The following is a 16,406-nucleotide window of genomic DNA, read 5'->3' on the forward strand; positions in this document are numbered from 1 at the left end:
ATTATTTAATTTTTTTATATCCCACCAGAGGAACCCGTGGACGCACGGGATTCCTAGTCATCGGTCAGCGCTGACTCCAGATTGTCTCTGTTGCAGGCCACTTTTCAAAGATGCTTCTGGGACTCTTGATAAAAGTGCTCGCTTCTCGCCTCTGTACAGGCAGGACAACAACAAGCTGTCTAATGACGACATGCTGAAATTGCTGGCTGACTTCAGAAAGTCCGTATTAGTCTATGATAAAAATGATCGTTTTTCAGTTGACATGAAAAACAAAATGTGTGCTCACGCCAACTGTTAGCCGATGTATACTAAAATTGTTTCATTTCAGGCCAGAGAAGATGGCCAAGCTGCCTGTAATCCTCGGAAACCTTGACGTTACCATCGACAATGTAGCCCCCGACTTGACCAGTAAGCGCTCAAATGTCACTTCTTGGTCAAATCAGATGTGACTCATGTCACCTACTGACCGTTGATGTGCTTTCCCTCCGTGCTGCTTTTGCAGATTGTGTTACCTCATCCTACATTCCCGTGAAGCAGTTTGACGTGAGCGAGAAGAGTCCCGTCTACTTTGAGGTGGAGGAGTTTGTGCCATACATCGCCAAATGTTCCCAACCTTTCACCATCTACAACAATCACCTCTACGTCTACCCCAAATTCTTGAAGTACGACAGCCAGAAGTCGTTTGCGAAGGTATCTCGAGTACTCATTGAGTGAACACCGTCAACGGCAACATGTTTCAAGTGCACCTCGTGACTTGGTGTGTTCTGACCAAAGGCTCGAAACTTGGCCGTCTGCATCGAGTTCATGGACTCGGATGATGAAGATGCTTTACCGATTAAGGTAAATGTGTCCTGATTTTATTCTCAAAGGAACAATTCCAACCTTCACGAGCTTTACCCCGGACGTTGCAATCATTTCACAGTGCATCTACGGGCGGCCCGGAGGACCTCTGTTTCGGAAAAGTGCCTTTGCTGCGGTATTGCATCATCAGCAGAACCCTGAGTTCTATGATGAGGTAATTGCTACATACATACAGCAGATATCGCTAAGTCCAGTCCGTGCCAGAATGTTTGTGTTTGCGTCTCTCCCAGTTTAAGATTGAACTTCCAACCCAGCTCCACGAGAAACATCATCTGCTTTTCACTCTCTACCATGTCAGCTGTGAGAGCAACAGCAAGGCCAGCACGAAAAAGAGAGAACAGGTTGAAACGCAAGGTAGCCAAATTGCGGCGGCGTCGTCGAATGTTCAAAGTTCTCACTGAAATCGCTGCCCTCTTTACATTGCACATCCTTTCTCAGTGGGTTACGCCTGGCTTCCTCTGCTGAAAGACGGCCGTGTGATCATGAACGAGTGTCACGTCCCCGTGGCGGCTAACCTGCCCGCTGGATATCTCAGCTGCCACGAAGGTGCCAGCAAGGTAATTCGCTCAGGGGTTAGGTCTTAAGTTGTGGCGCGCACCCGCACAATCAAAGGAGACTACTAGAGTTGATAGGATATCTTTTGTATTTGATCCCATTCGAGTATGTAAAATTGTCAAATATATGCATCTTGTTTTACTTTTAGCATTCAGGCCCCGAAGTCAAATGGGTGGATGGAGGCAAACCTTTATTTAAGGTGTCGACTCACCTTGTGTCCACCATTTACACTCAGGTTAGCGTTCCTCTGCTGTGAGTCAACTGCGACCGATCCCACTGATCTGAATTGAATACGGATTTGCACCACTTTGTACGTTGGCCCCCGTCCGTCGACCTCACGGTGAACCGACAACCCCGCTTTGTGTTTCAGGATCAGCATTTGCACAATTTCTTTCATCACTTCCAAAGCATAGCATCATCGCCCCAGGCACCTGGAGGTGAACTGGTCAAATACCTGAAGGTTAGTAAGCGGTTAATTTGCCGTTATCGTGGCCACTGCGCTACTTGTATGCGGGCTCGGAATCGTCTCAACACGTTGATGTTATATGCCTAGAATTTGAAATGACATATTTGCCCCTTTTGTATCTCCTTTCAATCATACAACCGCAGCCAAAACACACTTGACTCATGACATCTCGGAGGCTCGCTAAGACTAATGTTTACCTTCGCGTTAACATCTATGAACAGGTTAGAGTCCTCATTTTAACCTAGCATCCATGTTTTATTTTTTGCAATGTGGCCTTTTTATCTTCGGAAGGGAACATTTTGTGGTCCGTTAGTTATGATTACCTTTTGATGTTACACTTTACACAGCTTGTTATGCTCATTAGCTTACTCACACTTTGCACAGAGAAGCTAAAAACATACCAGTCGACACCCTAAATTGCTAGCCAGTGTCACACCGTGCCTCCCGATGCCTCCAGAGGATCAACAGTATAGATAATGGATGGATGGTGGCTGTAATTATCCTTCTCAAACATGCCTCTTTGCCACTGTCTCATCAGAGTCTGCACGCCATGGAGAGTCACGTGATGATCAAGTTCCTGCCCACCATACTGAATCAGCTGTTTAGGGTGCTGACCAGTGCTAGCCAAGAGGATGTGGCGGTCAACGTCACCAGGTCAAGTATCTTCAGCTTACGTCTCATGCACTGAAAATCCTCTTGGTCAGACCCTCACACCATTTCTTGTTGGTCTTATAGAGTCATGATCCACATTGTCGCCCAGTGTCATGAGGAGGGATTGGAGCACTACCTGAGGTCCTATGTGAAGGTTAAAAAAAACCCCAACATTGCTACTTTCATTTCCCTCACAGCATGAAATACCCACCGACCGTATCTCATTAGCTAGCTAGTAGCTATCAAGGTGGCCAGCCAGCTAGCCACATGAGGAGGAATTGGAGCACTAGCTGAGGTCATATGTGAAGGTTAAAAAAACAACAACATTGCTACTTTAATTTCGCTCACAACATGAACTACCTACCTACTGTATCTACCGAGCTAGCTAATAGCAACGAGGTAGCTAGCCAACTATTTATTGTTATCTATTTCTTTATCTATGTTGTTTTTCCCAAACATCCATCCACACAGCCATCTTTCATTGATTATCACAGTTCATCCTCCGGAGGCTTCCTCTTCATTATCATTGTCTGTTTCCAGTTTGTTATCAAGACCGAGTCATACACAGCATCCACCACCCGAACCGTGCACGAAGAGCTGGCGAAAGCCATGACTGCCATCCTGAAGCCTTCCACCGACTTCCTCACATGTAACAAGCTGCTCAAGGTGATATATTGGTGCTTTTCAAAGTCCATTTGCGTGACTGCGCAGTCTAATATGTGTTCATCTTGTTTCTCTTCCCCGCAGTACTCCTGGTATTTCTTTGAAGCCTTAGTCAAGTCCATGGCTCAGTATTTGGTTGAGAGTTGTAAAGTGAAAGTAAGTTTACCCACGAGGTTGGAATGCGAGTTGATTTAGAGGTCAATGTCTGATTCATGACAGCTCATCTCCTCGGCTTTCAGTTTAGCATCACGTCAAGTCTTGTGGATAGCCACAGCACCACAAAGTTAACAGCAAGTTTATTCAACACTTACTCAGCGTGCAGTTTAATTTGCTGCATTTGTTCCTACCCCATAAAGCAACCGCATCTGAGCGTTTGTTATCCATACTTATGGACAAAAAGTATTCGAACACCTAGTTGTCAACTGACAAGGAAATAGATGGGAAAAAAAGCATTTTCACCACGTCTGTTTTTAAGAACCGAAGTCTTCATGTTGTCCACGGGTCTCACGCACCCACATTCTGGTTGTGCCCATCAGCTGTCTCGGAACCAGAGATTCTCAGCATCCTTCCATCACACTGTGGAGACTGTGGTCAACATGATGATGCCTCACATCACTCAGAAATACAAAGACAATCTCGACGCAGCCAGGAACGCCAACCACAGCCTGGCTGTCTTCATCAAGGTGTGCGCTCATCAGTGCATACGAATTTAACTTGAGTTCCAACCCGCTGTCCTGCAATTTTTACACATCATTTGTAAATACTGACAAATTGCAGCGCTGTTTCAACCTGATGGATAGAGGTTTCGTGTTTAAACAAATCAACAACTACATCAACTGCTTTGTGCCGGGAGATCCAAAGGTATGTCCTTTTATTATATTAATTAACGTGTGAACAAATTACGGTGCAAATTTTGTTTTAATGACCGGATAATGGTGAACTTAATTACTGTTATATGTTCTGTTTATTGTTGTTGTTTCCAAATGCAGACGCTGTTTGAGTTCAAGTTTGAGTTCCTGCGCGTCGTGTGCAACCACGAGCACTATGTTCCTTTGAATCTGCCCATGCCTTTCGGAAAGGGAAGGATACTGAGATTTCAGGGTAAGTGAGTTACGATCAAGGTTGAAAGCGGACCTCATGAATTTGCAGTGTGAAGCCATTTGAATATTTGTTGTTGTTGTTGTTGCTGCTGCTCTTGCATTTTCTGACTTTGCCTTCCTGTTTTTCCTTACTTCTTTTGTCATGTATCTTTATAATCTCTCTTAAGATACAGTGGAGTCATACGATACTCCAGTAGGTAGGTGAAAGGTTTGCTGCTTGCATGCCAGGACATTTAAATCATTCTGCCTTGAGCCCAGAATGTACACTGAGATATAACGGGGCTCTCATTCCCGTCCATCCTCGAAAATCAAAACGCTACTTTAAATGTCAACTTGTATGCAAATGAATTAAACAGCTGTATAAAGGTTTCAGTTATTGACAATTCTATGAACAGAGTCTCAATCACAAACCTACTTGTCCACAATCATCACTGTTAATCGGAAAGAGCGGCTCACTCTCACACCAGGAATTAGCCAAACATATATTCCAAATTTTATTTATTTATTTTTTGGCTGGGAAATAATGTGATTTATTTCAGGCCACAACATTAGGTACACTTACCCGATCAAACAAGATCTAACATGTGAGCTGCTCTTAAAAAAATTAGCAAAGCTTCATTTTGACTGCCTGTTAATTATGTTTACATTATGTACGATGACAAAATGCTTTTCTTACAAATTGGCATCATCGTATTTTTGTCATTTTTTTTCATATTGCTCAGCTACACAAGCAAAGCTGAACCAAATACTGTACGGCACTTTCATTATAACAGTTAAATGCTGCTGCAAACTACAATTGTTGTATCCCCTGCATATGTGTGTAGGTATGCGTGCGTATACAGCATTTCTTGGACATCCTCAATATCCAGCTCAGGTCCACGTACTCATAAACTGTCCGCACTAGCAAGACAGTTTTGCACACTAGTAGAGTAACTGTCTTACCAGTACGTTTTTTGCCCCCGCTGTCTGATATTTTTGGACCCAAGTAGGACAACTTTGGCATAAGAGTAAGACAACTACAGTACATGTTATTGGTGAGGCAAAACTACTAGAAGGCATCTTGAGGTTACTAGTAGAGTCCAAGAGGCTACAAAGGCATGACACATGCCTCTTAGTTGGCCCTAATAATGTGACAAGTGCAGCGCATTTGTTATATAGTAAGGTTTAACGAGTTGGCCAAATATGCACACCAGTAGTGAAGAGACATTCCTAAGACACAGTCACTTTTATAGTGCGCCATAGTTCTAGTCGTGCGCAGAACTGTCTTACTAGTGAGGAGAAAGGGCGTATGAGTTCACAGACCTTAAGATTGATCAATGCTACAACGGCCTTCCATGTGATTTGATGAGGTTTTATTTTGCGGCCGCAGTCTGCATATCTCCGACGCTTTCAAATGTTTGCTTCTGATTTAATTGTGTCAGATTCAAATGAGATTAGAAATATTCTATTTCCACTGACTGGTTGGTGTTGTTTCCTGTGGCCTAATCTCCTCTGCCTGCACTTCCTTCCCTCAGACCTCCAACTGGATTACTCGCTGACAGATGACTTTTGCAAGAACCACTTCCTGGTCGGGTTGCTTCTCCGGGAGGTCAACGCAGCCCTGCAGGAGTTCAGGGAGATTCGACAGATAGCCATCCAGGTGCTGAAGAACCTGATGATAAAGCACACGTTTGATGAGCGCTACACCTCCAAAGTAAGCGGCGCCGTGTTTCCTCGGGGCTTGTTCAGTGATTCACCTCTGCGCCCGTTTGTTGCTGTAGACTGCTGCTGAGTGATTCATGTGCTTTCCAGAGTCAACAGGCGAGGTTGGCGACCCTCTACTTGCCTCTGTTTGGTTTGCTGCAAGAGAATGTCAACAGGCTGAATGTGAAGGAAGTGACCCCCTTCACGGTCAATCACTGCAACAATGTAAGGGCGACACCGCGCGGCCTTTTTTGGAATGACATGTAACTTGCACCAAAATCATGACGCAAATCTTTGACCTGAATTTGTTTGTGGAAACACGAAAAATAATCACTCCTTTTCATATACTACTTACCATCATTTTGGTGAAATTAATTAACCAATCACAGGACCCAAGTCAGCAAGCAGGCGTTTATATCACATTCTTTTGCATGGTTAGTTTAATAAGGACTCCGTTGAGGATATTTGGCTTGTCAAATGATTCTGCTCTCTACGTTGGTCTGCAAATATGAAAATCATTTTACTCATATCAGAATGGAAGAGAAGATTCCCTCCTCACCAACGCTTTGATGACGCCACCCAGATCCAGCACTTTTTTGGACACCAGCTTGCACAAAGATGTTTTTGGAGCCATCTCCGGCACCGGTGAGTTAAGAAATGCTGATGGAGAAAAACTCAATAGTGGAGGAAACTTAATAGTTCACAAAAATAAAATCAATGGATTCTTAATCATTCCTCCTGTTTCTTCTAGCCTCCCCTCACACATCCTCCACACCCAACGTGAACTCCGTGCGCCATGCGGACTCACGAGGGTCCCTCATCAGCACAGACTCCGGCAGCAGTTTGCCGGAAAGGAACACAGAGAAGGGCAACTCGTTAGACAAGGTATCATTTCACACCCACCCTGATGCCCGTGAAAATTAGCACTAATGATCTGCAAGTTGCTTTGATTTGTTTTGTCTCAACTGTCTGACAATGTTACAGCTAGCACACGGTGACTGAAGTGTTTGCTAGATGCAAAACTGCACACTGGATATTTACAAGTGCAGTCTGGCTAATGAGAGCCAACAATAACTTCAGTCATAACGCCACAGAAAAATCTAATCTTTGAGCTGAACGAAAACAAACCTTTGCCTTCATATAATCAAATGTTTGTAAATGGGATTGTGTGTGTCACAGAGCCAGCCCGCCTCGTCACTGGGCAGCCTGCTCCGATGCGATAAACTAGAGCAAGCAGAGATCAAGAGCTTCCTCATGTGCTTCCTACATGTGCTCAAAAGCATGTCTGAGGGTGAGATGTCATTGGGGTTTTTTTTTGGTCTTTTTTGTTTTAATCCTTTCACCTGTTACGCCAAAACTAGACTCAATAGATCTAACTAAATGTAACCCTGCAGATGCTTTGTTCACGTACTGGAACAAAGCTACATCTGCTGAGCTGATGGACTTCTTCACGCTTGTCGAGTAAGACATCTCAACAAACACATTTTGCCCTTAGGGCTCATGTTTGTTTTATTTTCATAGACTAATATTCCTCTCCTCCCCATCAGAGTGTGTCTCCATCAATTCAGATATATGGGAAAGAGGTACATCGCAAGGTAAAGTCATTGTGTAAAAACGAGACCTTTTAGAAAATGTTTTTGGCTAGTTTTGACTTGTCTAAAGGATTTCACACATTTGGTTGTAAATTAAAACCATTAACAGGTCCCTTTTCATGCCTTATTATTGGACGATTTAGAATGTTTTCATCCAGAATGGAAAAGATCAAAAGTCTGCTATTAACTTGGCCTTGAGAGGAAACTCTTGAATTATTGTTTCCAGTCTCTATTTGCAGTGGTGTAGAAATATACTTGATCGTACTGAATGGGATTTCTAAAAAATGTGTTTGATTGTGCAGATTTCCAATGAGTCGAATGCGTGAAATTCTTTCACTCCCAAGTTGTCTCATACAGTAGTAAATAAAAAATATAGTGGACCAGCTCCGCATTGCCATATAATAATAACCTCGTCATACCTATTATAGATTTGTTGTACAGTACTTCATTTCGGGTGTCTTGGTGTAAACAGTGAACGATATGAAATATTATGAACTAACAGTGACTGGATGTTCAATGTCTTACCTCAAAATGGACCCAAACAACTTCGGGGGTCAGACCTCAACTAGCGGGGTCTTTAGGTGTTTCTTTCTTTCTCTCTAACTCCCACCGCTGTTTCTCTACTCACAAAAATGCTGGCAAGTTTAACACTGTGAATTAAAAGCTGGCTCCTGCCCCCCTCCTGCTTGGGTAAGCCATCTGCGTGGAATAGACTATTGCATGACTCCTTTTCTCTTTCTTTTTTCCTTTTTTTTTTTGTGTGAGGTTGCAGTGCGGTGATGACTGTCATGACGATATGCATGGCTGCCTTTGACTGTTTGCTACAATGCTATACCGCTCGATGAAATGCTTAGCCATCGCATGTGTCACTATTTAACTGCAACGGCGGTGTTACACTTGTTTCATGGAAACTTTTTTGTGGGGCAGCACTATGTGGGCTAAAATATTGAAACGCAAGTCATGATGGAGAAAAAAAACAACAACAAAAAAAAAAAACAGGAGTTGGTCTTAGTTCCCACTGACTTTTATCATGTTTCAGCATACCAAGTCATGTCCACGGAACCCAGCATTGACATCATGTTACTTTCCATTAACTTCTGACCATCAATGTCCTGTTTGACATCATTGCACCAAATGACTGATGTTATTTCTATGAAAGAATAGAAAGAATTCCGTATGCTCCGTTGACTTCCGAGTGATTTTCATAAGTCATCTTAACCTGCTCTGCTAACTGATCCGCTGCAGAGTCTGTGTGACTCATCAATCTCTGTCCTGTTTCCTCATCAGGAACCAGGACGGCGGGGCAGGTCACGTAGCTCATGAGCGGAAGTCTCAGACTCTGCCTGTGTCCCGTAACAGGGCGGGAATGATGCACGCCCGCTTACAGCAGCTCAGCAGCCTGGATAACTCATACACTTTTAACCACAGTAAGTGCTTTCCATACACTACCGTATTTTCCGCACTATAAGCCGCACCTAAAAGCATTCCGTTTTCTCTAAAGCCGGCAGCGCGCCTTATAATCAATATTCTGATTTCTTGGACGTAATATTTTCAACGTTTGTTACAGCTGCAGCGGTTGTGAAGGCTCTATATAAATATAGCCGTATTGTATTGTATTCCCTTTAGCGTAGCTCCATCTCGTGGATGCATAACGCACCCGCAGCCACTATTGTAGCTTGCATTCTATGCACCTTATCATGCGGTGCGGCCCTATATCTCAAAACAGTTTTAAAAAAGGCCATTTTTAAAAAAAGGCGCACCTTATACTCCGAAGCGCCTTATAGTGCGTAAAATACGGTACTGTGAATGAACTGCAAAAAAGTGACATTTATGGTGGAAAGTGTCATTTTGTTTTCAAGCCTTTCGTTTATTCTTTTTTTTTTTAACCTTATTCTATCCTCTCTCATGCTATACGCTGAATATGGAATGCAATGGGAACATGCTACAGCCGTCTGCTCTCTTTAGCTTACAGTCACACGGATGCAGACACGTTAAATTACTCGCTGCTGGAGGCCAACATCGCCACGGAAGTGTGCCTCACCGTCCTGGACACCCTCAGTATCTTTATCATGGGTTTTAAGGTAAAAAAAAATAAAACTCAAATGACATCACAACTCTCCATAGCACTCTCCAAGTTAAATCGTCTCTCTTCACTCTTATCTTAGACCCAACTGTGCGTCGACCACGGTCACAGTCCACTGATGAAGAAAGTTTTTGATGTCCACCTCTGCTTTCTGCGAATCAATCAGTCGGAAACCGCCCTCAAACAGGTCTTCACCTCACTGCGGACTTTCATCTACAAGGTGGAGACGAGTGTTTTTAATCATCATCGTCGTATCCGAAGCCTGTCATTGCAGCTCACGCCGCTTCTGTCTTTTTAGTTTCCCAGCACGTTTTTTGAAGGCCGCGCCGACATGTGCGCCGCGTTCTGCTACGAGATCTTAAAGTGTTGTAACTCCAAACTGAGCTCTATTCGCAGCGATGCCGCCCATCTGCTCTACTTTCTCATGAAGAGCAACTTTGACTACACGGGGCGCAAGTCTTTTGTCAGGACACACTTGCAGGTGGGATCATCTTCCTCTACTTGTGTGCTTTTAAATCCCGAATCCGGGATATGCATTTTACAGCAAATGATACGAACGCTGAACTTCCCGACTTTTCTTAAGCCACGCCAGAAAAAAAAAAAAAAACACTTTCATTTTCATTTTTAGGTGGTGATTGCTGTAAGTCAGTTGATAGCTGATGTCATCGGTATTGGGAGTACTCGCTTCCAGCACTCCTTGTCCATAATCAACAACTGTGCCAACAGTGACAGAACAATCAAGGTCATTTTTGTTTTTTTGTTGTTTTTTTTTATAAGTCATTAGATGGTAAAGTAGCTCTAATCAACAAAAATTAAAGAAGAAAAAAAAAAAAACATTGTCCCGCAACAGAACACAGCCTTCCCATCCGACGTGAAGGACCTGACCAAGCGTATCCGAACCGTGCTGATGGCCACCGCTCAGATGAAGGAGCACGAGAGAGACCCTGAAATGCTGGTGGACCTCCAGTACAGCCTGGCCAAGTCTTACACCAGCACACCAGAGCTCAGGAAAACCTGGCTGGACAGCATGGCTCGAATCCATGTCAAGAATGGAGATTTGTCTGAGGCCTGTATTGAGAAAAAAAACATTCAAAAAAATTATAGGATAGCCTATCAGCCTAGTGGTTTATCACATCTCTGGTTCATCGTGTGTCATATTTTTTTAAAAAGTAGATTTAGACCTCTTTCCTGACTTAGAATCGAGAGATAATTGAAGTCCCTGACTTTGCTGTTGTCATTTCTTACAGGCGGCCATGTGCTACGTCCACGTGGCAGCGCTGGTGGCAGAATACTTACGGAGAAAAGGTCCTCCTGTATTCCGAAGCTCACCCGTCGCACTTGAGCTACTTTTAACTGATCGACGCATCGCATCTTTTCCGCAGGCATGTTCAAACAAGGATGCTCGGCGTTCGAAGTCGTGACGCCCAACGTCGACGAAGAGGCCGCCATGATGGAGGATGTCGGCATGCAGGACGTCCACTTCAACGAAGTTGGTTTTCAACTCCCGTGACTCTTTACTTTGCTCTGAATTCCATTAAAAGTGCACTCTGTAATTATTATTATTATTAATTTTTTTTTTCCAGGACGTCCTGATGGAGCTTTTGGAGGAGTGCGCCGACGGCCTCTGGAAAGCCGAGCGTTACGAGCTCATCTCGGACATCTACAAGTTGATCATCCCCATTTATGAGAAGCGGAGGGACTTTGAGGTGCGCGGCCTTTCGGGAGGGCGGTTAGCTACACCGTAGCTGTTTGTTTCTGTAACCCTTTTTTTTTTTTTTAATTATTGTGTGCGCAGAAACTGGCCCACCTGTACGACACGTTGCATCGAGCTTACAGTAAAGTCACAGAGGTGATGCACACAGGCAAGAGGCTGTTGGGCACCTACTTCAGAGTGGCCTTCTTTGGCCAGGTTAGTTAATCACTCAGTTCGATATTTGGGAAATGTTTCACGCATTGTATTTTGTTGGTGCTGCTTTGACTTTTTGGGGGGGGGGGGGGGGGGGGTTTGTTAATGTGACCTAATGCAGAGGTAGTTCTTACGTAATGCATTCTAACACCATTTTCTGTTTTGTTTTTTTCGCTCTCTTTTAAGGCAGCGGTAAGTTGCGCACTTGCACCTCGCTTAGTGTGTCCGAGCTGCCCGTGTGTGGTGGTGCGGGTGCCGTTGTCCGTGGCGCATTTCTCGAAACCGTTGCCTGCCTCGGTTGACGGTCCTCGTTACAGCTTCTGCGTTTGTCGCATGGCAGCTTCAACATGCATTCCGTATCATTTGGCATACAAACGATTCGTTTCTGCGTCTGTTTACTTCCACCTCTCATTGGTGCGATGATACTTTTGACTTTCTCCTCTCCGCACAGCGGTAGCATTACCAGTTTACTGATACAGAGGCTGAAAGTAAATGAGTGGGATAGGATTCTCCGCGTTATGGGTCAAAACGTGTCTTTATCGTTCACGGGACGTTCGATCGCGACGCTGAGATGATGCTTTACGACTCCTGTGTCCTTTGGGTATTCTCTTTCAGCCGATTTATTGTACTGTAGCTGTCACTACAGCATACTGTCCGCCCACTGGCTACATACCGCATTAGTATCGGCTCATTTGTATCTCATTTGATTGAGCGGGCGGACCTCATGTAATGGTCAGTGATGTTTGTTTTGATTTGGTGTACTTTGGACATGAGGAACTGGGTTGATGGACGGTTTGATTGGACTCGCGTCTGGTTCGTGTACCCAGCATGTGTTTTGCATCTTTTTAGGGGTTCTTTGAGGATGAAGACGGGAAGGAATATATCTACAAAGAACCCAAGTTCACGCCGTTGTCGGAGATCTCTCAGAGGCTCCTCAAGTTGTACTCTGACAAGTTTGGCCAAGAGAATGTGAAGATGATTCAGGACTCTGGAAAGGTATTTAATAGTATTAGCGTATGGTCCTTGTCCTAATATCTGCGATTGGAAAATTACTTGGAGGTCCAACCAGTAAAAAAAACTCTTGACAGCAACCTCACACTTTCATTCCCACCTACGGGCTATTTAGAGTCTTCATTGAATCTATTATGCTGATTTTTAGAATGTGGGAGTACAGTAGCAAGAGAAAATTCATGTAAATATGAGGGGGAATACACAGGTTCTGTACAGAAAAAAAAAAAAGCCAAAGGCTACATTTTTTTAACCCAGAATATTTGGAATGTGAGGCAGATATTTTAACCAAAAGCTTCACCTTGACATCTGTCGTTCAAACACGTCAGTGAGTTGGCCCACTGACGTTATTTACATTTTCACGAAAAACAGGAGTATATTTTATCCAATAGTATACCGCATTTTGGGGAGAGTACTACTCGTGCTACATGGGCTCTATCTCATGAAAGTACAGTTCAGCTGTATTTGACATTCCACGTTCAGAAGAAAAATGTATTCAAAAACAATTTGGCAATTGTGAGTGAAGGAAAGCTGTCAAGGGAGTCACCAGTGACAAGTGTTGTCTTGTGCAGATCAACCCCAAAGACCTGGATTCCAAGTATGCGTACATCCAAGTGACGCACGTGACGCCTGACTTGGAGGACAAGGAACTGGCAGACAGGAAGACGGATTTCGAAAAAAGCCACAACATCCGCCGCTTTGTGTTTGAGATGCCTTTCACCGTGTCGGGCAAAAAGCAAGGCGGGGTTGAGGAGCAGTGCAAACGCAGAACCATTCTGACCAGTAGGTGACCCTTGACCCCCGAGTACTCTTCGCCTTGTCTGTTCCATTACTCACTGTGAGCGTCCTTCACTACAATCCACTGTTGTCACATGTCGTTCGCACATGCGTGAAAGATCTTGATTAGATCCTGAACGTGTCAGCTCGTTTCTCCCCAAGGACTTTTCCGAAACCGCAATCACACTCGTATATTGCTTTATGGCGTAACAAATCCAAAAGTTCAAGCGCGGATTCTTATCTTTACTGTCTGTCATTGTTGGGAAGTTGGTTCACCTGCCACCTCTGTCGCCACCCGCAGCCACGCACCGTTTCCCCTACGTGAAGAAACGGATCCCCGTGATGTACCAGCAACACAAAGACCTCAGCCCCATCGAGGTGGCCATCGACGAGATGAACAAAAAGGTGGCTGAGATCAATCAGCTGTGCTCATCCAGCGAGGTGGACATGATCCGGCTGCAGCTCAAACTGCAGGGAAGCATCAGCGTCCAGGTCAGGACATCAAGCACTCGGAAGGGGGTTCATCAAAACCTCCGGCAAGGCTTAAAACGTTTGTCACTAGTGTCTAAAATGGGATTTTCCATGTTGAAGTTAAAAAGGTGAAGGTTGCCAAATGCGCGGCCAAAAACAGGAGGGCAATAGATTCACAGTCGGGAAGACAAGGCGCCTTCATTTGCACAGTGCATTTCATACACAAGATAACTCAATGTGCTTCACAAAATCAAAAATACAACCTCTAGAAAAATGTAAAAAAACAAATAATTGTGCTTGACGATACTCTCAACATGGGCCAAGATGATATGATTGTTTATAATTAAGCCATTTATTTCTTCTATTTTTTAAATACCCTCCAGTTTCTGACGTTATAAATATCGCCTTTGTGCAGGTGAATGCCGGACCGCTGGCGTACGCTCGTGCTTTTCTGGACGACGCGAGTGCCAAGAAGTATCCGGATAACAAGGTCAAACAGCTGAAAGAAGTCTTCAGGTGAGATTTCTCCCGACAGATGTTAACTTTGATCTTCATCACGCTCCTTTAATGCATCCCCGCCTCCTGTCGCCTTGGCACGCAGGCATTTCGTTGAGGCGTGCGGCCACGGCCTGGGGATCAATGAGCGACTCATTAAAGAAGACCAGCAGGAGTATCACGACGAGATGAAGGCCAACTACAGAGATCTAGCCAGAGAGCTGTCCGTCATCATGCACGAGCAAGTGAGTGCAAATGGTTTTCAAAGTCCCGACAAAATAAGATGGAATGTCACCTAACACGCATGTTGATGACGCTATTTTCTGTTTTCTCTTGGTGCTGACATGAGCAGATTGGATGGTAATGATATTATCCTAAATGTTGTTGTTGATTGGTCCAACCAGATGAGTGTGTGTGTGTGTGTGTGTGTGTGTGTGTGTGTGTGTGTGTGTGTGTGTGTGTGTGTGTGTGTGTGTGTGTGTGTGTGTGTGTGTGTGTGTGTGTGTGTGTCCTCTAACATAAACCCGAGCAACAAAAAAATGAATCTCAAAGGTTTCGGGGTATTCGCCATTCCCGTGAAATTTCTGGATTAACCGAAAAAGCATGAGACCTTTTAAAGGCGTAAACCTAATTTGAACCTTTCTAAACTTTTGAATGCGCATTCTGTATGCTCTATGAATTTTGGTTATAGTGCATTTCAATGAGTTACAATTTTGCTCAGATGAATTTGATGATCATAACACAGCTCATTCTTTAGCCCCGATAGCAAAATTATCTCTTCTCTCTCACACACACACACGCACACACTTATCTTGACTTGGCTGCAATAAATAAGATCAGTTGTCCCACCACTCACATGTTCCACCCCTCTTTCCCTATGAATGTCACAGCTGGCTTGGTGTGTATCTTTTTTGTTGTTGTTGTTGTTGTTGGAGTGTGTTTGCATACCCGCATGTCCCTGTCTGATGCATAACTGTTTGCCTATGCATAGTTTTTTTTCATCTGTGTGTTTATACAGTTTGAAGGATGTGGGCAAATGTCAGTATCGTCATGTGTACCCATGCGCCGCTATACAGTATTGTGGAACCAGTGACGAGCTGCACTCGCACCAAAAGTCATCTGCATTCTCATCGAATCTTTGTATCGTTTTTGACTTTGCCTTCCAGATCAGCACCGTGGAAGACAGCATCAAAAGCCCTCTTCCCGACTCGCTTCACATCTTCAACGCCATCAGTGGCACTCCAACGGGGGCCACCATCCAGGGCATCCCCAGCTCTTCTTCTGTGGTATGAAGAGCCCGAAAGCAGTCAGGGATGGCACCAAGGACCTCCCGCAGGCACAGACTAAACAGTTGTCGCCGCTCACTTACTGGTCTCGACGATAAGAGCCCACGACCGCGTGTATTTTGAAAGAAGGGGAGGGAATCTGGGATCGGGGAGGATTGTCTCCAAATGATGGGCTGTCGTTTTTAAGTTTCTCTTCGTGGATGCTTGTCCTCATGTGACGTCATTAGCGTTCATTTTGATCAATCAGTTGTGTTTTTGTGTACAGTACGCTTTTATAATTCACTCGATTGATGTATACATGAGCATTATATGCAGCATACGTGCATCACCCTTGTACATGATGTTATATTTCTACAACTTTACCCTCCTGTTTCTTAGCCAATATGAAATTGCCTCACTGTCTTTGGAGGGTTTTAAGACTATTTAAAGCCATTGCATCCAAAAAAAAAAAAAAAGTAGACCGAGTTGTTTTATTTGTGTAAATATGAAAAGAAAAAAGGAACGTGTGCAATATTTGCAAAGGATGTTGTTGTGTGGAGCTCAATACACTGTACAGCTGTTTTTCACCTGCCATGCCAAAGCGAGGAGGGATGGAACCTTGACACTGCGCCTACAAGGGGGTCATTTGAAGCTTTTACCATTTTAGTATTCATCCCAATGAAATTGTCTTTTATATTTGGGCACCAGTGAGATTTTTTGTTTGTTTTAATATTTAACACCAATCACAGTTCTGCTGTAAGCTGATGTTCCCCCGCTGCATTTCTTTTCTTCTTGAAATAAAATACACTTAATTTCTCTGCATGTGTGCG

The 16,406-nt window shown here is 44.1% G+C and overlaps 1 protein-coding gene across 5 annotated transcripts in view; it reads left to right on the forward strand.

Annotated features, from left to right (window-relative positions):
• LOC147198358 (dedicator of cytokinesis protein 9) overlaps positions 1–16,398 on the forward strand; it is a 59,838-nt gene extending 43,440 nt beyond the window's left edge. For 3 of the 5 annotated variants that reach the window (XM_086124026.1, XM_086124023.1, XM_086124025.1), the window contains exons 15-53: positions 97–219; positions 329–408; positions 503–690; positions 775–840; positions 923–1,015; positions 1,092–1,215; positions 1,300–1,418; positions 1,565–1,651; positions 1,787–1,876; positions 2,421–2,536; positions 2,618–2,687; positions 3,074–3,199; positions 3,281–3,352; positions 3,733–3,879; positions 3,974–4,057; positions 4,186–4,297; positions 5,811–5,989; positions 6,088–6,204; positions 6,513–6,624; positions 6,731–6,864; positions 7,159–7,270; positions 7,374–7,440; positions 7,527–7,574; positions 8,859–8,998; positions 9,537–9,652; positions 9,737–9,874; positions 9,953–10,135; positions 10,283–10,396; positions 10,505–10,720; positions 10,902–10,959; positions 11,037–11,143; positions 11,238–11,360; positions 11,450–11,563; positions 12,410–12,556; positions 13,141–13,351; positions 13,647–13,837; positions 14,232–14,332; positions 14,418–14,556; positions 15,478–16,398. In XM_086124026.1, the coding sequence (XP_085980152.1) occupies positions 97–219; positions 329–408; positions 503–690; positions 775–840; positions 923–1,015; positions 1,092–1,215; positions 1,300–1,418; positions 1,565–1,651; positions 1,787–1,876; positions 2,421–2,536; positions 2,618–2,687; positions 3,074–3,199; positions 3,281–3,352; positions 3,733–3,879; positions 3,974–4,057; positions 4,186–4,297; positions 5,811–5,989; positions 6,088–6,204; positions 6,513–6,624; positions 6,731–6,864; positions 7,159–7,270; positions 7,374–7,440; positions 7,527–7,574; positions 8,859–8,998; positions 9,537–9,652; positions 9,737–9,874; positions 9,953–10,135; positions 10,283–10,396; positions 10,505–10,720; positions 10,902–10,959; positions 11,037–11,143; positions 11,238–11,360; positions 11,450–11,563; positions 12,410–12,556; positions 13,141–13,351; positions 13,647–13,837; positions 14,232–14,332; positions 14,418–14,556; positions 15,478–15,603 (4,690 nt within the window). In that variant the 3' untranslated portion in view covers positions 15,604–16,398. The remainder of the gene's footprint in view (positions 1–96; positions 220–328; positions 409–502; positions 691–774; positions 841–922; positions 1,016–1,091; positions 1,216–1,299; positions 1,419–1,564; positions 1,652–1,786; positions 1,877–2,420; positions 2,537–2,617; positions 2,688–3,073; positions 3,200–3,280; positions 3,353–3,732; positions 3,880–3,973; positions 4,058–4,185; positions 4,298–5,810; positions 5,990–6,087; positions 6,205–6,512; positions 6,625–6,730; positions 6,865–7,158; positions 7,271–7,373; positions 7,441–7,526; positions 7,575–8,858; positions 8,999–9,536; positions 9,653–9,736; positions 9,875–9,952; positions 10,136–10,282; positions 10,397–10,504; positions 10,721–10,901; positions 10,960–11,036; positions 11,144–11,237; positions 11,361–11,449; positions 11,564–12,409; positions 12,557–13,140; positions 13,352–13,646; positions 13,838–14,231; positions 14,333–14,417; positions 14,557–15,477) is intronic. The other 2 variants (XM_086124027.1, XM_086124024.1) reach the window with 1 other exon arrangement.
• The last annotated feature ends 8 nt before the right edge of the window (positions 16,399–16,406 follow it).

This window comes from Hippocampus guttulatus, chromosome 11, assembly GCF_054856545.1.
Source record: "Hippocampus guttulatus isolate MCC_2025c chromosome 11, RoL_Hgut_1.0, whole genome shotgun sequence".
NCBI classification, from domain to species: Eukaryota; Metazoa; Chordata; class Actinopteri; order Syngnathiformes; family Syngnathidae; genus Hippocampus; species Hippocampus guttulatus.